We start from the raw sequence: 19167 nt of genomic DNA on the forward strand, positions 1-19167 counted from the left end.
ACGTTTTTACAGGAAATAGTGCTTTTTGCGTTCCTATGCACTTCTGCATCTGTTCTCCTTTTACTCTCTTTTGAGAGCGTAAAGTTGTAGTTTGACAGTTCCACAGGTTTTAGTCCGAAGTTCAAAGGAACAGACTAAATATAAGCCAGGGTTAGTCAAATTTTGTCTTGTATCGAAGAGAAAGGACAAAGTTACTGAAAAGCGATATGTAGCAATTAGCTAATTCTTCAGGAACTAAACAAAACTAAAAAGTTTATATAAATAGCTTCGTCGATGCATTTTAAAATTATCAGATACTATCGATAGTTTCAAATGTAAACTATCGAAAACATCGAATGGGGTGACTATCGATAATTTGACAGCTCTACTCTCTTGTTCTGTAGTTTTAGAAATACCATCGTCTGCCGGGCAGGGATAGCTGTTAAGGTACGACCGCACTAGGCGACGGTACACGACACTACACAGGGCGGCAAAATATTCTTTGCATGGATTCTTATGGAGCATACCGCACTACGCTGCAGCAGAGCTTAGTGCGGTATACCCAGCGGAGCGACATAACATTGCGTACTATATTTTTAACTTGAAGAAATTTATTTCGAATTGTGAGTGAATATTCCATGCATTTCATTCAAGAAGAAAAGTTTATGTAAAGAAACATAACATTTGAGGAGAATTCGCCAAGGAAAATAAAAATAAAAGGCATTAACATTACATCAGCGTCTCTGGCATTCATCTTGTGTGAAGGTTATGACGCGAATAAAAAAAATTGCAGCGAAGTGTCGCGCCGCTGCAGTTTCAGTGCGGTATACCAAAAAGTGTCGCGCCGTGTCGCGTCGCTTAGTGCGGTCGTACCTTTAGACAAAAGCTTTTTCTAATGTCGCAAGGACCAGGGATAGAACCGAGGTTCCCACGACAGTCGGGTCTACGTAACCGGAATGACCCAGACTTTAATCTGCCGCTCCTCAAAAACTCTGGGGAATTTCTATGCTGTTACAACAACAAAACGAACCGAGATCCTACCAAGTGGTACTACGAAGCTCTAATCACAGCAACAGCGGGCGTATCTCAGTATATATTACTGAGAAGCGTATTGATCATGTGCACCCCGCCAAGCTCCATTAAAGTAAAAGAAGGTACATTAACGCAGCACGCTCTGCTCTGTTTCTCTATTTAAGCTGAGTCAGCTGACACGATCCGTCTTATCAGAGCGCCATGTAAAGCTGAAATTAGTCAAGAACGTAAACCTACCGGTACGTAAACCCGAGTCAGCTGACACGATCTGTCTTACCAAAGCGCCATGTAAATGAAAACTCAACACCGCAGAATTTTTCTGTAGTTGTAGCCCGTAGCGCAGAAATCTGCGGAATTTAGATTTTTCCGTGTCAGCTGATTTCTCCTTCTTTAGATGGTTGCCACTTCGTCAGTTTTGCAGATGGTAAAAAAGTTATAAGTTCCTATTCGAAATATGTTTAAAATATTTGAAATTTACTATTAAATAAGGTTTTTGTTGAAAACTAAGTAGTTTATATTTAGTTACAATCTATTATAGCACGAAAAATTGTGGTTGAAAGGGTAAGTTTATGAAAAGGCATTGAAGAGTGGCAACAGTGTAGTAAGCAACACTGAGGGCTCCAGTAATCGACAAAATTCTGCGTATACAGACTGCGTTTAAGTATACGTTCTGCGTTCTCGACTAATTTCAGTGTAAATGAAAACTCAACACCGCAGAATTTTTCTGTAGTTGTAGCCCGTAGCGCAGAAATCTGCGGAATTTAGATTTTTCCGTGCCAGCTGATTTCTTCCTTCTATAGATGGTTGCCACTTCGTCAGTTTTGCAGATAATTTCCTATTCAAAATACGTTTGAAACATTTGAAATTTACTACTGAATAAGGTTTTTTGTTGAAAACTAAGTAGTTTATATTTAGCCAAGATCTATTATAGCATGAAAAATTGTATTTGAAAATGTAAGTTTATGAAAAGGCATTGATGAGTGGCAACACTGTAGTAAGCAACACTGAGGGCTCCAGTAATCGACAAAATTCTGCGTGTACAGACTGCGTTTAATTATACATTCTGCGTTCTTGACCAATTTCAGCTTTATAATTTTGTGTCCGCAACTCAACACTAAATTTTGGAAGGCATGGACAAAAATAACATTTGTTTCGATTCACCCTGCAGTGTTTTCATACTCATGCTCGGGAAAACAACTTGATTAGTTGCCAAATTTTATAAACAATTTTTTACGAAAACGTAACGAGCACACGTTTTGTGGAAAATGGCTAAAGTTTTCCAATTGGCTTTCGGCGGATTATGCAGATTTAATAAAAATGTTTTCAGCAATACAGCACGAAAATATGCTAAAGCCGCTTATGAAGCAGATGGCAAAACCAAAGTGTCTATATTCAATACTGAACAGGACCATGGTCTCATGATCACCGGCTTCAGTCAATTTGGATTTCGTCTAAACAATGACATGGTAATAATGGGACCAATGGCTATATTTCCACGGTAAGAATAATTGAATAAAAACAACAATGCACTAAAAATGTTTTCATTGATTTGCAGATCTGTACTTTCTTGGAACGTTAGCTCTTATGAGGATATCAACGAAGATAGTTTAGCATTCTTTTGCACGCTTGAACCGAAAATTGACATACTCATTATTGGTATTGGGGATCAACCCGTAACACAAGGTCTTTCTAAAGTAATAATCGAGTTCATGAAAAAACATAAAATCAATGTTGAAGTACTTCGTACTGAACAGGTAAAGCAAAAAATACATAAATACCAAAGATAAATTTTGATAAATATTTGCATGCATTCACGTCTAGGCATGTGCAACGTTTAACTTTTTAAACGCAGAAAGCCGTATGGTGGCCTCTGCACTAATACCACCGCTCCATGTTACCTACAACGAGAACGATATACTGCAAAGTAAATTGAGAAAGAAGGAGCTTTATGAAACGGATTGAGGAGCACTCAACTAGTTTTCAGCGCGTTAGATATTTTTCTTGTTAATTATTAATAGTTAAAGCTTAGTAATTTAACATATTTATGTACATATCGTCCCATTTCTGCGTTAACCTCTTATCTGCAATAGTCAGCCTATAGATAGTAGAAAAATGCAAATTTCTTCCACTTATAGTATATAAACGAGTTGTATGCTTAACATTTTTGATTCAACCCACACTTGTGTTTGTTTTATTTTTAAATATGCCTAAACAAAATATGTATGCATGTGTGATACGTGGGTAACGCAGAAACGGAACGATATATACACACTTTGGTTGAGTTGCATGCAATAAATATTTTTTTTTTGTTGAAACTACTCACTTGATAGTTTTCAGCAACATCAGTAGTTTGTGTAGCAGATTGCTTGAAGGAAGGATCATATTGTCGGAGAATATTTTCATATTCCAAAAGTTTGTCGTTATCACTGTCGCTGTCACTTTCGTTATCCTTGTTTATTGATTTATAAACATCCCAGTCATTGTCGTTCACACCAAATGTGTCGACACCTTTGTCATTATTCGCCAGTAAAGAGATAATGCGCATTCGTTCTTGCGCCGCTGCGGTATGACGTTTCGCGGCTTCTTGTCGACGCGCTTTTCGCAACTCTTTCCTTCGCAGAATCTCTTCTCGTTTATAATTAACTTCAGACAGCCATTTTTCTATGGGAACATCCGATGGTGGTTTTTTGGAACTAGATGATTTTTCTTTCTGTACACGACTAGCAGTTAATGAAGCATCTTGTGTGGTTGATTCCATTTGTTGGAGCCGTCCCTTTAGAGAGGTTATTGTTTTCTGTATATAAAGATAATATTATAGACCTCTTAAGAAATAATGAGGCAAATGTGTCCTTACATCTAACATAGATAAATTTTCTATATTGTTTTGTTTTAAAGCTGATTCGAATTCTTCCGTTTCACCAAATTCGTAGAGATCTCTAACATTTGACATAAATCGTAATTGATTTTCCAAATCTAATTGCTTGTTTTTAGCACGACGCGCGTTTATTTCAATGAGGCGTTTTGTTAATTCCTTCCGTTTCTCCATTTTTTGATCCAGATTCTGGAGGGTATTTTGACCAACAGGAGGTGCGAAAGCGAGTTGAATCTTTTTTACATTCTCTGTGTAATAGTCTATATCAGACCAACGTCTCAATGCTTCCAAATAATCTAATGCTATACTACTATGACAATGCAACAATGTCTCAATTTTACTAATGGTTATTGAATTTATATGCATGGGGTACTTCATCTGCATAAGCCGATGCAAATAATAAATAATATGGTAACCGCCTAAATTCAAGCGACGCATATTCTCAATCTTAATAATTCCATTAAGAACTGGTAGTACATGTATTGTATGATACCCAAACGATATGATAAGTGTGTCAGCACCTATAGCATTTTGCCTCCAACTGAAAAGAGAATCAATCCCATAGCAGACAGAGGGAATACCATAGCATTCGAAAAGCAATTCATTCATTTCTAAAATAAAAAGGCTTTTCGGATAATTATCAACATTAAGTTAAAATAATTACTAACGTTGGCGGAAATAATTTGGATTGCCAATAGCTTCGGTCAACAGCACTGGATGAGAAAAGTTTTCCTCGTTATTAACACCCAAATGTGCAAAGATGTAATCAAATATCTGTTCCTGGTTATGAAAATGTGTGACAACATTGCGGTCGAACTATATATATAAATATAACTTTAAATTAATAAGGGGGGATACTATATTACATGTAAAAATACCTGCGTTTTGAGATTTAACCGCACACTTTCAATATTTGTAATAGCATTTCCAATTTGGGTATGTTTGTTAGCTAGAGGTTCTAACACTTCTTTTCTTCTATCTCTCCTTGGTTTCAAGAGTATGTTTCGGAACTCCAGTAAGGGATTCGGGCTGCTACTCCAACCAGCCCTGCACTTAAATGAACCTGTAATGCAATAGGTCTCATTATTTAAACATGCGTTTTAAGTACCATTCTTACCATTATCGATAACGAGCACTTCCTGTTCCAAGCCATTGTCATAGGAATGAAATATGTCCGCTTTGGTTGGATTTTCCACTAAATTAATTATATTCATTTCGTAAAGTGAAAACACCGGTTCCAAGCATAAAAGATAACATCTTTGCAGTTTTATCGAGTTCAATTGAGCTACAAGGTGAGTTAAATATATAAAATTTTACACGAACTAAAAAGTATGCCTATGCTGAATATGCCAAAGTACAGTGATAACTTGATACACAAAATATATAAAATCAGATCTTTTCTAATTGAATTACCTACAAAACATAAATATATATCGTTGTTTAAAGTACAAAACCGCGTATCAAGAAAATGCAAAACCTCGTATGAGAAGTTGCCGAAATTTTATGGGAGAGAGTAAAACATGTCTTATTTGAAAATATCTTTTTGGCACAAATGTTAGTTACGAGGTTTCCCTACAAGAAATCTTACTGGCAAATGACCGGTCAAATGACAGTCAGTGCTGATGCAATAATGCTGCAATTTCCTCATTAGCAATTCGGGGGTAATATGAAAAACCTGACCAGTTCTTTTGTGTACATGTGACTATGCGACCCTTTCTCACATGGGTAATTTACCAGCAGTGATAAAAGGTCTCTTTTCTACTTATTGTATTTCCTAAGTTTATTTTTACAAATACTTTCTGTGCATTGGTGTATATTTTAGTGTGTTAGTGAAGAAAATTGCAGAAAAAGCCACCACCTAATTGCAAACAACGAACAAATGTAAACAAACGGCTTACGTCAAAATCGCTCTACTTTTTTCCTAAATGCGATTATAACTGGCTACTCTTCTTTTTGCGTGCTCTGGTGTTTTTGGTTCATGGAAATGACAACTTAATCTGACTAGTGTAAAAAAGTTGAAATATTATTTGAATACGATTTTTATGTTTGACATTGCGTCGCCGTCAAGGCGCATCAATTACAGGTGATAGCGATAGAAGCTATGCTTCTTCTTATGAGCACGCTTGTGTCAAATTATCGTCCGTTTTGCTTTATTTACTTATCCACTTATACATACATATATACGTATATATATACCCTGCAAACAAATTCTCCCGAAATCTTTAAGAGTGTCGGAAATCTGTTACGATTCTTTTAGAAATCTGTAAAGAAAAACATATGAAGCAGTTGACAAGAACTAGTAAAGAAATTTCTGTACCATTTCTTAAAGAAAATTCTTAAAAAATTGTGAAACCTTTCAGAATTCTATGAAATCCTGGTATGCAGGGTATACATATACATACGAATATGAATAGATAAAGAAGATGTTGATGACACAAGGAGTTCATACCAATGGTAAATGTTGTTTTTGTACGATTGCTACAACCTGTAGTTGTTGAATCATGGTCGCCGTTTGAAAGTGAACTGTCGAAATCACTTCCACCTGTGTCGTATACTCCATTTACAAACATCTATTTTCCCTAACCGACAATTGATGCACTTTCTTTCTTCTCAGACAAAATGTATGTATTTCCTTCATTTTTTCACACATAAGAAGTTAATTATAAAAATATTTAAACGTATTTTGAATTAATTGTTCAACAATCTAAGAAATTAGCTGCCATTAACAACTCCAGCGCAATTTCAGGAGCAATGGGGAACTCAGGAATTTCGGTGGAACTATTGGTATATCGTACTTTATATGTGAAGTACATGCAAACCTTTTGAAGAACGTGAGACCTGAAAAAAAAAAATTAATTCAGGATATAGAAAATACTGGCTAGAAAATAATACATTTTTAGGGATTATTATTTTTAGGTGCTAGAACTGCCAAATTCAGCAGAAAACGGTGAATTTGTTTGTAACTTAATCTTCTTGTGCGCTATGTTAAAACCTTATGATTATAGTTTCGGTGGCCGAATACGTTTATATATATACATACGAGGGGATATGTGTATTTGTTTTTATACCGTAAAAAAAATAAAGATAGCCCAATGGGCACTGAGTCATATCGACTTACCGCACAGGACACACCATGGAATTAGGTGTAGTAATTTTATTTTGCCCTGTAGCGTAGTAAGCGGATAAGCGCCTTTTTTACTTACGGAATTTCTCTAAAGTGCACTTCATTTGCTTCGTTTTCAGCAAACTGTCCAGGACCCGAAAGCATTGCTTTTATGGTGCCAGAGGTCAGAGCATGTTCCCGTTTAACAATAAATTCCTGCCCGTCTGATGATATTAACTTAACATACATGGCATCAGGACCTTCACATCCTCCGTAGATTTTGTCGCTCCTTTGTTCTTCCATTGTTAATTCTTCCTATATGTGATTAATATCTCTGAAATTATAAATTTTGTCTACAGATCGAATCTGCTAATTATGTATATTTTTCGTATTGAAGTCGTACAAAATTAACAACATTGTTAGTGATTAGGTATATGTGGAACAATAATAGGGTGTTGTAAATACTAAAGATTTCGTAATATCTAAAACCTTAACCAATCGTTTATTACGAATTTATAATATTAAATAAGTTTTTAAGTATTAAATAAGTTCTACAATAATTTTTATACCAATGTATATATTAAATAAGTTCTACAATAATTTTTATACCAACAAAGCGCCACAATTTAAGTACGATTAAATACCAAGAATTCAGTCACCCTATGTCAGGCCAATAAAACTATTAAATTCTCGTTCGTCCGTTCCGCATGTATATTTTTTAATTTATATTTTTTGCATTTGATATAAGTCGAGTTTTTTAATCAGAAAATGCAGTCGTCATTACTGGCAGTGTTAAAACAGGGGAAAGTTTTTTCCAATACTTTTACTTTAGGTTTAGCAAGTTCTTCACCGAAATTTGGTAAGCAAAGCATTGGGGCCTTGGCTTATCTCGAGGTTAATAAATAGCGTTTACTAAATTGATGAGGTGCAAAGTTCAAATTTCGTAGACTTTTAAAGATTAAATACTTGCGGCATATCGAAGTGCCCCGTTTATCCCCCTGAAACTAAATACTACAGGAACCTGTTGCATTAAGTCTGTTCCAGTTGCTTCGAGGTTTTCACAGGAAGCTGTTCCCGGACGCCATCTTCCATAAGGTTTATAATGACGGAAACAGCTTTTCTTGTAAATCCTGTAAAACCTGCAAAACGTAAAGTACCTGAAACAGAGATAATAATGGTGAATTCAGGCGAAAAAAATTTTTTTTTTTGTTATAAAAACGCTTTTATTTTGAAATGAGTTTAGTGACGAGACGCTAAACAAAAGCATATACATACAGCAGTTGAATCTAAAAAATAAGTAGGTAAATTAACACACTACATTTTTTTACGTTTTCAGCCTATAAGCGAGATATCTGTACTTCAAAAGCTTTAAACAAAGAAACCAAGTCCTTTAAGAGAAGTTTTGAACAAAACATCGTCTTGGTTGATGGAGTTCGTACACCGTTCTTAACATCCTTCTCCGACTATTCCAAATTGATGCCCCATGATTTGGCCCGCCTTGCCTTAATGTTAGTACTTAACTGATAATCCATATTTCCAGACTAACATTAAGCCAAAACTCGGCATATTATTTTAACAATTGCAGCAATCTACTTGACAAAACAAATCTAAGCAAAGAAGTTGTTGATTATATTGTTTATGGCACAGTTATCCAAGAAGTGAAAACTTCGAATATAGCTCGCGAGGCAGCATTATGTGCAGGTTTTAGCGACAAGACACCAGCGCACACCGTCACAATGGCCTGTATTAGCTCAAACGTGGTAATTATACGAAAGTTGCAATATTACTTGTTTCACTTACATACTACATACGTGCATACTAATTTACCTACATATGCATATATACGCAGGCTATAACAACAGGTATTGGATTGTTGGCGACAAACACTTATGATGTTATCGTTGCTGGTGGTGCGGAATTTATGTCTGACGTTCCCATTCGGCATTCGCGTAAGATGCGTAGTCTATTGCTTAGAGCTAATAAAGCAAAAACACCTCTCCAGAAATTGAGTTTACTGGCCACTTTACGTCCAGATTTCTTTATTCCCGAGGTATGATATTCTGAAAGATATGTATGTACCATAATTAATTTTTTTGGTTAAGCCAATTCGAAATTACTTCCTGGGATAGTAGAATCCGAAACTTTTCTTTGTCCAAAGCGCTACGATCAATAACCAAAAACCTCGGTTTTTGCTTTAAAATCGGTTAGCGAAAAGTACCTAAAAGAAATTAACCATATTTTTTTTTAAATTAATTTTTTATCTCAATGCAGTTGCCAGCTGTTGCAGAATTTTCTTCAGGAGAAACTATGGGTCACTCTGCGGACCGCTTGGCAGCAGCTTTTAAGGTCTCCCGAGAAGAGCAAGACGAGTACGCATTGCGTTCACACACTTTAGCTAAACAAGCACAAGATAAAGGATATTTCACTGATGTAGTTCCTGTCAAAGGTTTGTATAAGACTGATTTTAATCGTTTTACCTTGATAATATATAAATGCCCTGGACTCGTTTTCGTTCAAAATTAAGCTTTGTGGAAAAACCGAAAGGCTACTCACTGAAATCCCTTTAAAATTTAAAACCAAATCTACATTAAAGAGTTAATTATAGTTCTTATTAGAAAAGGAAATTCGCAACTGAAGACCTTTCTTTGTAAAAATTGCTCTGTAAAGAATCGAAAAAGTAAGATAGGGCCTTTACATATCAATGTAACATCATGTTTCGAGAATGTTTTCTTTATTTCTTGCTTTTTATTATATATTTCCAATAGTGCCTGGCGTAAAAAATTTTATTGAAAAAGATAACGGTATTCGTGTTTCCACGCCCGAGAGTTTAGGTAAACTGAAACCAGCATTTATTAAGCCGTTTGGAACCATCACTGCAGCCAACGCTTCATTCTTGGTAGGCTATGTTTTATTTTAATCATACTTGCTTTATTGATAATTTCTTTCTAGACTGATGGTGCCTCTGCCTGTGTAATAATGAAGGAAGAGACTGCCAAAAAGCTTGGCCTCCGGCCTAAAGCTTATTTGCGCGATTTCTTGTATGTATCGCAAGATCCAATTGATCAATTACTTTTAAGTCCTGCCTATGCTATACCAAAGCTCTTAAAAAAGACTGGCCTCACACTCAAAGATATCGATACATGGGAAATTCATGAAGCTTTTGCCGGTCAAATTCTCGCGAATCTTAAGGCGCTGGACTCTGATTGGTTCTGCCAAAACCAAATGGGCCTTGGTGAAAAATTTGGTTCACCCGATTTGAGTAAATGGAATAGCTGGGGTGGTTCACTGTCGATTGGACATCCATTTGCGGCCACCGGTGTGCGATTGTGTATGCACACAGCAAATCGTTTAGTACGTGAAGATGGCCAACTGGGTATCATAGCTGCATGTGCCGCTGGTGGTCAAGGTGTCGCCATGCTGTTGGAGAGATATCCCGGTGCTACTGCAGATTAACTAAGATAAGTAGTAAAGTGTTATATTTTTTCAAATGTGAATTAAAATTTCTGAATTATGAATCTGTGCGAAACTTATTTTTAAAAGAGATAAACAAGTTTGAAGAATTAATGTACCAGCATTACCCCAAGAATATAAAATAAACTCACAAGCACATACATTTGTAAACCATTATTATGACTCGTATTTTATTTACTTATTTTAATACATTTGGAATTAGCTCGAACTCATGTTTGTTATTGTTTTTATTGTAATTTTTCGTTAACGCACTTACTTTTGTGCCTCATTTATTTTAGACCTGCTTTCAATCGCTCGAATTAGAAAAAACGAAATATAAAATTAAATATGAAAACTAAAAAATTCAAATCGAAATTCAACTAAAAATGTTTTCAAGCAAAGAGTAGAGTTTAGTAGTTAAGCTTTTTATTTGAAATTGTGAGTAGGGACACGATATATATTAATAATAATAATAGATTGGTGCTTACACATATGTTAGTGTTTGGCCGAGCTTCTCCTCCGCCTTGATGTTTTCACACAAAGAGGGACCTACAGTTTTATGCCGACTCCGAACGGCGATTGTATTTTAATGAGATGCTGTTTTCCATGGCAGAAATACACTCGCAGGTTTGCCATTGCCTGCCGAGGGGCGACCGCTGTTAAGAAAAAACCTTTTTTTCCGATATATTACTCCTTTAAAGTATAGCTGTAAAAATATCCGGGATAATAATGTAATACCGGGATAAAAAGACTCGACACAAAATCAAATCTGAATATTGATCTCATTTTCTAATAAAGAAAGAATACTCTGAACTTTAATAAGTGTTTGCTTATGTAGTGCTTATGTTAAATGACATCACCGAAGGCGCGGGTTGAAATCCCGCCACATGCCAACCTAAGTTAGTACATATTTGTGCTCTTTAAAGCCCAACTATATCCATATTGCTTTACATATAGATTCGAAAGTATAGACATAGCATAGATTTGCAAAACATGAAACCGCTCGGTAGTACTGAAGTCAAAATAAAAAATATGCTAGACATAAAAATTCATGTTTTCCCAGCCAGCAAGAAAACGTACATTTTACGAACATTATGTTTTACGAGGGATTCTCGTATCGCCAAAAAGTTAGGGAAAAGCTCGTAAACGATAAAACAAAAAAATATAATAGAAAGAGGCTTGTAGTAATTTGTCAGCACAAGAAAAAATTTTAGTTTTGTTGACAATTTTTCTTCAATCACAATATTTTATAAGTAGTTTGTTAAATATTCAATTTAAGTAAATTATTAAGTATGTAATTTATTGGCAGACTGGTGCAAATGCAAAGGACGATCTACCACTTTCTTTTATAATTCAACTTCTTGTAAGTAGCTACTACATATGTAATTCAAAAATACAAATTAATTTAACGAGTTTTGCAATTCTTTCACAGGTTGCGCGGAGCAACACTAAAGGATTTAAATATTTTAAATGCAAATAAATATTTAAGAACGTGCTGGTGGAAAATTATTAGAGATGAGATAGCAGAACTTTTCAATAAGAAGTACGGATATTAATATTTTTTACCACTTTTTACTTAATTAAATTTTCCGATGTCCAATGGAGTTTAATCTTTCACTTTATTTTCTTAGGTGCTTTTCGTAAAAAATTTAACTCCGACGAAGAAGTTTTTATTTCCGTTTCAAAGAAGCACTTCCAATATGCACACGACCGGCAAAAAAAATTTGCAGCCTATCGGCAAAAAAGATAAAAAATAAATTCAGCTACTTCATAACATATATTAAACCCCTCTTATTTAATTGTTAATTTGTTAATAGATAGTTTTTTAATATTTATTTATCTGAAAATATCTTCACATATACCGTGCCGGGAAAAAATATTGGCACAGAGAATTTTTCGCCATGAATGCAAAGTTTTTTATTCTGATTTCTTCTCTAATTGTTTTTTATAAAAATATAGTTAGTATGAAGTTCTACTTTCAAATCTGATTTTTTAGAAAAATTCAAAGTATGCAGTTTTATAGCCCATTTAATTTTAGTATAATAAAGTGCGCGCTTGAATAGCTAGAAAACCTCTTTGTTTTTTGACAATTTTTTATACGCAGTTTCTTCCATACAAAAAAAAATGTTGCACATAATTTGCATGGAAGAAGATGCGTGAAAAAATTGCCAAAAATCAACGCGGTTTTCTGGCAACTTCAAGCTTGCGCTATGTTATACTAAAATATAATGGGATATAAAACTGCAAATTTTTCTCAAAAATCTGATTTGAAAGTAGGTCTTCATACTAACTATATTAAAAAAAATAATGTGCGAAAAGAAATTCAAGTAAAAAACTTTGCATACATTGCGAAAAATTCTCTGTGCCAATACTTTGATCCGGCACTATAAATATTTATTAATAATATAATATATATAATATTTATTAATAAATAATAATAATTTGAATTAATTAATTGCGACTATTTTTAGCATTCAAAAACAGTAGATAAAGCAGTGTAAAAAGACGCTTTTTTAACGTAAATTAATCGTTTACGAGACTCGTTTATAATTAAAAAACGGACGTAAAAATATTCGCATACGAATGCTTTTTCGATCCGTTTACGACTGTTCGTAGGCGATGCACAATTTAAAGCGAAAAAGTGCTCGAAAAAGAGTCGTAAACGGCTATCATAAACGATTTTTAATCCGGTTTTTCTTCGAGAAAATATCTAATTACGAGCTTGTTTACGACGATTTTGCTGGCTGGGTTATTTGCGCTAAAGATTAGTTTAAAAACAATATCAATTCAATGGAAATTTAAGTAACGTAACGTCACGTCAGATTCTTCGGCTGATATATAAATCAGAACAGACTTTTACATTTTTGAACTTGAAAAATTAACCTTAAATATTTCAAATATGACTACAATTATACAAATTTTTTTATACAAATAGGCTTGCCCAATTCCTAGAGTTATTAAACTTTTCATTTTATATTATTAATCACATTAACTTTGTAATGTACATTTATGATTCGATACGGTACCAAGGATCAGGCACTCGATTCCAAAAAATATCGTTTGAAAATCATCGAGTAAAAAGTATCGGTATCGAATGGCAAAAATATCGATATGGTATCGTATCGTATCGAAATTCGTGTCCCTTCATGTGAGTAACTAATGTTTGTGTGTGGTAGAGCGTCCATTGAAATTAGAAAAAATACATGTGTAAAGCTCTGCATGGTACGATAGGAAATGGAATAAGTCAAGCTTACGAAAAAATTTTATTTTAGCAAATAACCGAACAAATGTATTAAATTAAATTAAATAATTAAAAAAAAATAAATAATGTAACTAAAATACTTTCGGCTAATTCATGTCGAAGCAACTTAAATTCGAAATTATAAAAATAAACAGAAACAAAGCGAAAGTTAACCTAATCAAGTTTTAATTGAAATTTTGTAGTCACAGCAAATTATGTGTACAGTCAATCAATAAAATTTAGACGCAGCCATACTTTTGCAATACGGGCAACTGTTTTTTAACTATTTTATTTTTCGCAATTTTTTTTTATAAAAATATGGTTAATTCTACAACATAAATCCCAAAAATCAGAGCTCCAAACTTTGTGCAAAATTAAAGAAAATTCTGCAAATTTTCATTAAAATACTGCACTTTTTAATTACTCGTTTGAAAATTTTATATTTTGATGAAAATTTGCAGTTTTCTTTAATTCAGCATAAGGTTTGGAGCTCGGATTTTTGGGGTCTTGAGCGTAGAATTAACCAAATTTTTATAAAAAATTTGCGAAAAAAAAAATAATAAAATTAAAAAAAAAAACAGTTACCCGTACTGCAAAAAAATCACTGTACCTAAACTTTATTGATTCGACTGTATGTAGCCCTTAGACAAATTGTTAATGAAAACTTCTTCAGTATGTAAATTTTAAAAATATAAATTAGTGAGTGCGTTTGAATGCAAAATATTCAATATTGTTATATTCTTATCTTTTTTCACTTCTCTTAAAAAGTAATAGTTAAATGAAAATTTTTGTTTCGCTAAAAAATTATAAATATTGTATATAAATTGTTTTTTTTTTTGTTTGTAGAGATTACATATATGTACATATACATACATAGCATGTATGTAAATTAGTTCGAATATAAATGATCGTATTCTGAACAATCTGTATGTTCTACAATTTGTAGTTGTTCATTCGTGTTATGCATAATATGCTCAAATGCGAGGTTGGACCTTCTCACAATTCCGTCGTTATTTATGTGGCTTGCCAAGTGTAGACTCGCAATGTTCGGTTGTTGTTGTTGCTGTGTAAGTTCTACATCAGATTTGTTGTCTTTTTCGATTACAAAATTGTTAAAATTCTGAAATTTACTATTGGACATTACTTGATAGCCATCTTCGGTCAAAGTTACATTTGGCTCCTGATTCGTTAAGTCAGTATGCTCGATTGATTTCGTTACTACATTCGTAGTAGATTCGCCCAACGAAGAGGTTAGTGGATTTGAACGAGCTCGTTCTTGCAATGGCGTAGGTGGTGGTAGAAAGATGTCATGTCGCCTACGTATGGAATCCACTACATCGTATAAGTTTTTCGCATCCATGGCTAGTATATGTGCTGAAGACAGCATATTCCTGGAAATATTAATAATCAAAGTCTATGAAATTGCAAAGCTGTCTACTATAAGCTTATTTACCGTCTGTATTCACTATCGAGGGTGGTATCACTGTATTGTTGTGCAAGTCGCATTGTTGCTACCAAATCCTGCATGTCCTTCGATAGCACTTTATGGGCCATTTCAACCTCCCTATAACAAAAAATAAATAAAAAGTCATCTGTTATTCAACTTAACTAGTACCCCTACTACTACTTTACAACGCACCTATGCGCTTGCGTTGGAAAAACCTGTGACAGCCTATCTACCGATGCCAACAAGGTACGCAACTCAATTCCAACATTCCTTACCAAATATAAATAGTTATTGGCATTTGATTTTTCAACATCTTGTGAAAGTGTCATTATTGCCTTCACCACATTCGTGGTAGCTATGTAGACTTCATCATTGCTGCGATCGACTACCACACGTGGTTTATTGCTGCTACCAACACCAGTTAGCTTGGAAGATGCTACTTCATTTTTTGGCCTTGAATCACTTGCTGTATCATTTAAATTACTACATGTCGAATTTTCTATGGAGGATGTACTATTCTTCAAGGTGTTAAGCTTGGAATCTGGGGTGTGGGGACGTGAAGTGCCTAGGGTATTACTAATACTTGGTGAACACTCTGGTAAACTTGATGGGCCATGATTGCAATTAAAATAGCTCGTATCATTTATATCCGAATTTGACGTTAGGCTGAGGCGTTTCTTCTATATAATGTATAAGCGTAATAATGTATAAAATATAAATAATGATAAATAATAATGTATAAAATATATTATATGTATATATAAACATATATAAAATATATACGTATATAGGATACAATAGCATAATATAAAATGAACACTCTGGCACATGATTGGAATTAAAGTAGCTCATAGCATTTTATCTTGGATGTTTCTCCAATAACTTTCAGCAACAAAGTTGCTTGAAGGCAACAATGGAGTAAGAGTTAAACTGCTTTTGTTGTAAAATATAATAATTACAGTCAGATGTACATAGTTTTCGTCATGGCGCAATAAACAGGTGAAGTAATAAAACAGCTTTCTCGCTTTATTTTCTGACATCCGGCTGCCTTAAAGTCAAATTTTAAAGGCTATTTTTCAAATTAGGCAGTGTCGAAATCTTTCCTCTCGCTCTAACTACTTCACCATGGTTTTCGTCATATAAAAAATAATGCCATCTTATTTGCAAAATTCTCGTGTTTTTCTTCTTGATTGATGATACACTCTCCAAGCTATCCCAGTAGATAATTTCAGGCGCTAAAAGACCTGCCAAATGGACTTCTTGAGAGTCATGAGGCCTTCCACTCTACATACTTTTCTCCTTCGTTTTTTGTATGGAGTGGCACAAATTGAAGACCTTTTACTTTCGCAACCATAGAAAGCCTTCCAGAAGGGCTTTTGTAGGCACGTATTTCAGAAGGACTTTTGGAGAGCTGCTTCTTGAATTCCAAAAAATCATACTTCTTTAAGGTATTTATTTGATGTTCATATAAAATATGTTTTGTTGCAATCTAAAATGCATATTTAAATTTATTTGTAATGTTAAATAATATAAATTTAAGCATTCACGTAAATTGTAAATAGAAAGACCTTCTAGTAGCCATGCAAGCAATCACATTTTTCAACCTTTCTTGGGTAGGTCTTTTGGAAGGGCTGCACTTAAAAAGGACGACCTAAATTATCTTTTGGGATAGTATATTTTTCCCAGCATTGACATCACGATTCCAACAAGTATGGCAATTGGGACAAAACTGGTACCTGTGTGGCGATTTGAACGTCAGGTTGATATTGAAACAATTGGCGCAGTTTTGTAGTCCTGAACTCGTTCACCACTATATCTGCTTTACGATCTCTTAAATCTATAAGAAGTAGACGATTAGGCATACGCCGTTATCCTCGTATTGGTTAATTCGCAGCAATCTCTGTCGACCCGATACAGATTAGTGATTTCTCTTCTTTGTTTTGGTTTTGTTAAATTTTTTTGTTATTTTTTCAATTTGAGAAGAGCCACCTTCCTTTGAGAGAAATTTTTTTGTTTTTATTCTAGTATCTGAAGCTAATGTGTACAATATTCTCGAAAGTTTGAAGAATTTGAAGACAATTGTGTCTTTATGGTGAAACTTTTCGTATATCGTTGTAGTTTTGACTTCCGCGAATGGAAACCAGAAAGGTTTTAATAATATCCATTTTTTTATTTTAACAGGAACATTATTTTTAATTCCAGCTAAAATGAGATGACACCCAGGATGTTGGGATCTTTTATTATCGTATTTCGTTGAACGTTTCTTTTGCGTTGAGTTTTCTCTTCTTTACTTGTTTAGTTTCGTTTTGTATTTTCATTTGCTTTTCCATACAAAATTAAATTGAGATGCCGTCGGTTTGAAAGGAAGAAAACGCTTTGGTACATGATTCAATAATTTATTAATTATTATTGAATCATGGCTTTGGTACACGTTGAACGTATTTGAAAGTATTTTCGAAATTCTCTTTTATCCAACGAAGAAAATTTTCCCTTGAATAATTTTGTATATGTATATCATATATGACCCAATAGTGAGTAGAAAGCAAAACTATGATATCTGATGTGATGTGAACATGTTGAAAATGTGGAATTAGCGAAAAAATTTTGACATCCTTAACTTCATTGTAACATTGAAGATTGAAAAATAGTTCAATAGAAGACCAAAATAATTTGCCATTTTGTATTTCGTCTAGTTTCTTTCCATTCCATTTCAAATCGATAAGCATTCGTTCCAGTAATGATTAATTTGGGATCTTGTTGGAATTTTTCCTAAAAAGGTAATCGCGTGTATTATAAACTTTTTTCTTATCATCCTCAAACTTAAAACAGTTTCTCAGCCGACCATATGCGTGCATCCAAATATTATTGTGAAAAAAAAAGATTTACAGCCGCACTTAGAAACGTTCCTTAAATTAGCTCTAACGGGCACTTAACTAATGATCGTTAAATCTGTTAATTAATGTTTCCTCTCAGAGTTAAAAATTATGAAATAAAAAATTTAAGTATGCCCCAGTTGCGGCCCTTCATTTTTGTGGCATCACTCACTTTTTTCGTTCAGTTTGAAATAAAATATAAAAATAAGTATTTATATCATTGTGCGCGCACCGGCTCAACAGACGCAATGGCTGAGTGAGCAGAGCACTGGCGTGCCATTCAAGAGATCCGAGTTCGAGTCCTAGGGCAGGAAAATTTTCTTTTTCCTTTTTTATTTATTTATTTATATTTTTCTTATTTAATTTTATAAACTATCTGTATTGAATTTTTTAGCTTTTTTGATCTAATTTTCTTTTGGTGTATAAATTGTATTGCTATAAAAAGAAAACAATTTTTTTTTATTTAATTAAATTGTTTGCTAAAATCAAACAAAACCAATAATAACAGGCTAATTTTCCAAACGTTAAATAAAATAAAAAATATTAATTTTTTAAGCGATAAAACTTAAAAAAAAATTGTATTAAAAAATATTCGTTGCCGAGGATTGAACTCGGATCTCTTGAATGGCACAAAAGTGCTCTGCTCACTGTTATAGCAACGTTATCGAAATTGAAGTTTATTGAAAACAAACAAAAACTTTCAAAATCGTTCGTTAAAAAGTTAAGTAAAGGTTTTTGTTTACTTAACTTTAAAGTTCATTAAATGCCGTTAACGAATCATTAACTGACTCTGAGAGGGAATTTTTTCAAATCGTTACTGAGGGACATAGGGAGTAATCATTAAACGACTCTGAGTGCGGCTGTTGTTCGAATTTTCAACGAACTGGCGCATAATTTTAGATTCTTACGCAGGATGCTGTACTCTTCATCGGTTGTTGTTGTTGTAGCGGCTACAACAATCCCGCCCAGGACGGTTGGTATCTAAGTCGTTGTCGTCAAGTTCCACTAACGGCAACCCTAGGAAGCGTGCAGCTTCTGTGGGGTTTGTCCACAGGGACAAGGCCGTTAGGGTTGTCGAGTTTTCCGGGCATGCGAAAAGATGTTTCGAGTCATGTGGGGTCTCTCCGCATGCCGGACACTCATTCGGCACATCCTCATTCAACCTACTCA

The 19167-nt window shown here is 34.1% G+C and overlaps 5 protein-coding genes across 16 annotated transcripts in view; 2 read left to right on the forward strand and 3 right to left on the reverse strand.

The window, feature by feature from the left end:
• The window catches only part of Arp5 (Actin-related protein 5), a 7919-nt gene extending 2733 nt beyond the window's left edge, over window positions 1–5186 (reverse strand). The window contains exons 1-5 of one of the 2 annotated variants that reach the window (XM_017612788.1): window positions 5001–5186; window positions 4762–4946; window positions 4552–4699; window positions 3866–4494; window positions 3335–3805 (exon numbers count right to left, since the gene is read on the reverse strand). In XM_017612788.1, coding sequence (XP_017468277.1) covers window positions 3335–3805; window positions 3866–4494; window positions 4552–4699; window positions 4762–4946; window positions 5001–5097 — 1530 coding nt within the window. In that variant the 5' untranslated portion in view covers window positions 5098–5186. The remainder of the gene's footprint in view (window positions 1–3334; window positions 3806–3865; window positions 4495–4551; window positions 4700–4761; window positions 4947–5000) is intronic. The other variant, XM_017612789.1, reaches the window with a different exon arrangement.
• On the forward strand, window positions 1999–3333 carry LOC108360491 (NADH dehydrogenase [ubiquinone] 1 alpha subcomplex assembly factor 3-like). Its single transcript, XM_017612794.1, has 3 exons — window positions 1999–2509; window positions 2567–2765; window positions 2833–3333. The coding sequence occupies exons 1-3, from the start codon at window positions 2277–2279 to the stop codon at window positions 2971–2973; spliced, it is 573 nt and encodes a 190-aa protein (XP_017468283.1). The 5' UTR covers window positions 1999–2276; the 3' UTR covers window positions 2974–3333.
• A 1275-nt stretch (window positions 5187–6461) lies between the features above and the next one.
• On the forward strand, window positions 6462–10613 carry Mtpbeta (mitochondrial trifunctional protein beta subunit). 3 transcript variants are annotated; one of them, XM_017612791.1, is made up of 7 exons: window positions 6462–6504; window positions 8323–8494; window positions 8572–8746; window positions 8836–9036; window positions 9258–9432; window positions 9752–9882; window positions 9936–10439. In XM_017612791.1, the coding sequence occupies exons 1-7, from the start codon at window positions 6477–6479 to the stop codon at window positions 10437–10439; spliced, it is 1386 nt and encodes a 461-aa protein (XP_017468280.1). In that variant the 5' UTR covers window positions 6462–6476. The 3 variants fall into 3 exon arrangements, with proteins under 3 accessions (XP_017468280.1, XP_017468279.1, XP_017468281.1); XM_017612790.1 differs by lacking the exon at window positions 6462–6504 and adding an exon at window positions 7658–7845 and having other exon boundaries at window positions 9936–10613; XM_017612792.1 differs by lacking the exon at window positions 6462–6504 and adding an exon at window positions 7989–8163 and having other exon boundaries at window positions 9936–10613.
• EloC (transcription elongation factor elongin C) lies at window positions 6483–7433 on the reverse strand. The gene is made up of 2 exons (XM_017612796.1): window positions 7087–7433; window positions 6483–6721 (listed from the first exon to the last, which is right to left on the reverse strand). Exons 1-2 carry the CDS (start codon window positions 7287–7289, stop codon window positions 6580–6582), a joined length of 345 nt encoding a protein of 114 aa, XP_017468285.1. The 5' UTR covers window positions 7290–7433; the 3' UTR covers window positions 6483–6579.
• Window positions 10614–14111: 3498 nt separating the features above from the next.
• Fak (protein tyrosine kinase 2 Fak) overlaps window positions 14112–19167 on the reverse strand; it is a 34155-nt gene continuing 29099 nt past the window's right edge. For 6 of the 9 annotated variants that reach the window (XM_017612780.1, XM_017612781.1, XM_017612777.1 and 3 more), the window contains 3 exons: window positions 15317–15804; window positions 15131–15241; window positions 14112–15068 (listed from right to left, as the gene is read on the reverse strand). In XM_017612780.1, the coding sequence (XP_017468269.1) occupies window positions 14567–15068; window positions 15131–15241; window positions 15317–15804 (1101 nt within the window). In that variant the 3' untranslated portion in view covers window positions 14112–14566. The remainder of the gene's footprint in view (window positions 15069–15130; window positions 15242–15316; window positions 15805–19167) is intronic. The other 3 variants (XM_017612782.1, XM_017612784.1, XM_017612785.1) reach the window with 3 other exon arrangements.

Source organism: Rhagoletis zephyria, unplaced genomic scaffold (assembly GCF_001687245.7).
Source record: "Rhagoletis zephyria isolate East Lansing unplaced genomic scaffold, Rhagoletis_zephyria_1.1 Rzeph_scaffold_00580, whole genome shotgun sequence".
Classification (NCBI taxonomy): domain Eukaryota; kingdom Metazoa; phylum Arthropoda; class Insecta; order Diptera; family Tephritidae; genus Rhagoletis; species Rhagoletis zephyria.

Bases quoted from the DNA above. Each gene is read 5' to 3' on its own strand.
- LOC108360491 (XM_017612794.1), top strand. From the start codon at position 2,277: ATGGCTAAAGTTTTCCAATTGGCTTTCGGCGGATTATGCAGATTTAAT. The intron at 2,510-2,566 runs GTAAGAATAATT...ATTGATTTGCAG, and splicing joins CCAATGGCTATATTTCCACG to ATCTGTACTTTCTTGGAACG. The intron at 2,766-2,832 runs GTAAAGCAAAAA...ATTCACGTCTAG, and splicing joins AAGTACTTCGTACTGAACAG to GCATGTGCAACGTTTAACTT.
- EloC (XM_017612796.1), bottom strand. From the start codon at position 7,289: ATGGAAGAACAAAGGAGCGACAAAATCTACGGAGGATGTGAAGGTCCT. The intron at 6,722-7,086 runs GTAAGTAAAAAA...TTTTTTTTTCAG, and splicing joins GTGCACTTTAGAGAAATTCC to GTCTCACGTTCTTCAAAAGG.
- Mtpbeta (XM_017612790.1), top strand. From the start codon at position 7,755: ATGCAGTCGTCATTACTGGCAGTGTTAAAACAGGGGAAAGTTTTTTCC. The intron at 8,495-8,571 runs GTTAGTACTTAA...TAACAATTGCAG, and splicing joins TTGGCCCGCCTTGCCTTAAT to CAATCTACTTGACAAAACAA. The intron at 9,883-9,935 runs GTAGGCTATGTT...ATTTCTTTCTAG, and splicing joins CAGCCAACGCTTCATTCTTG to ACTGATGGTGCCTCTGCCTG.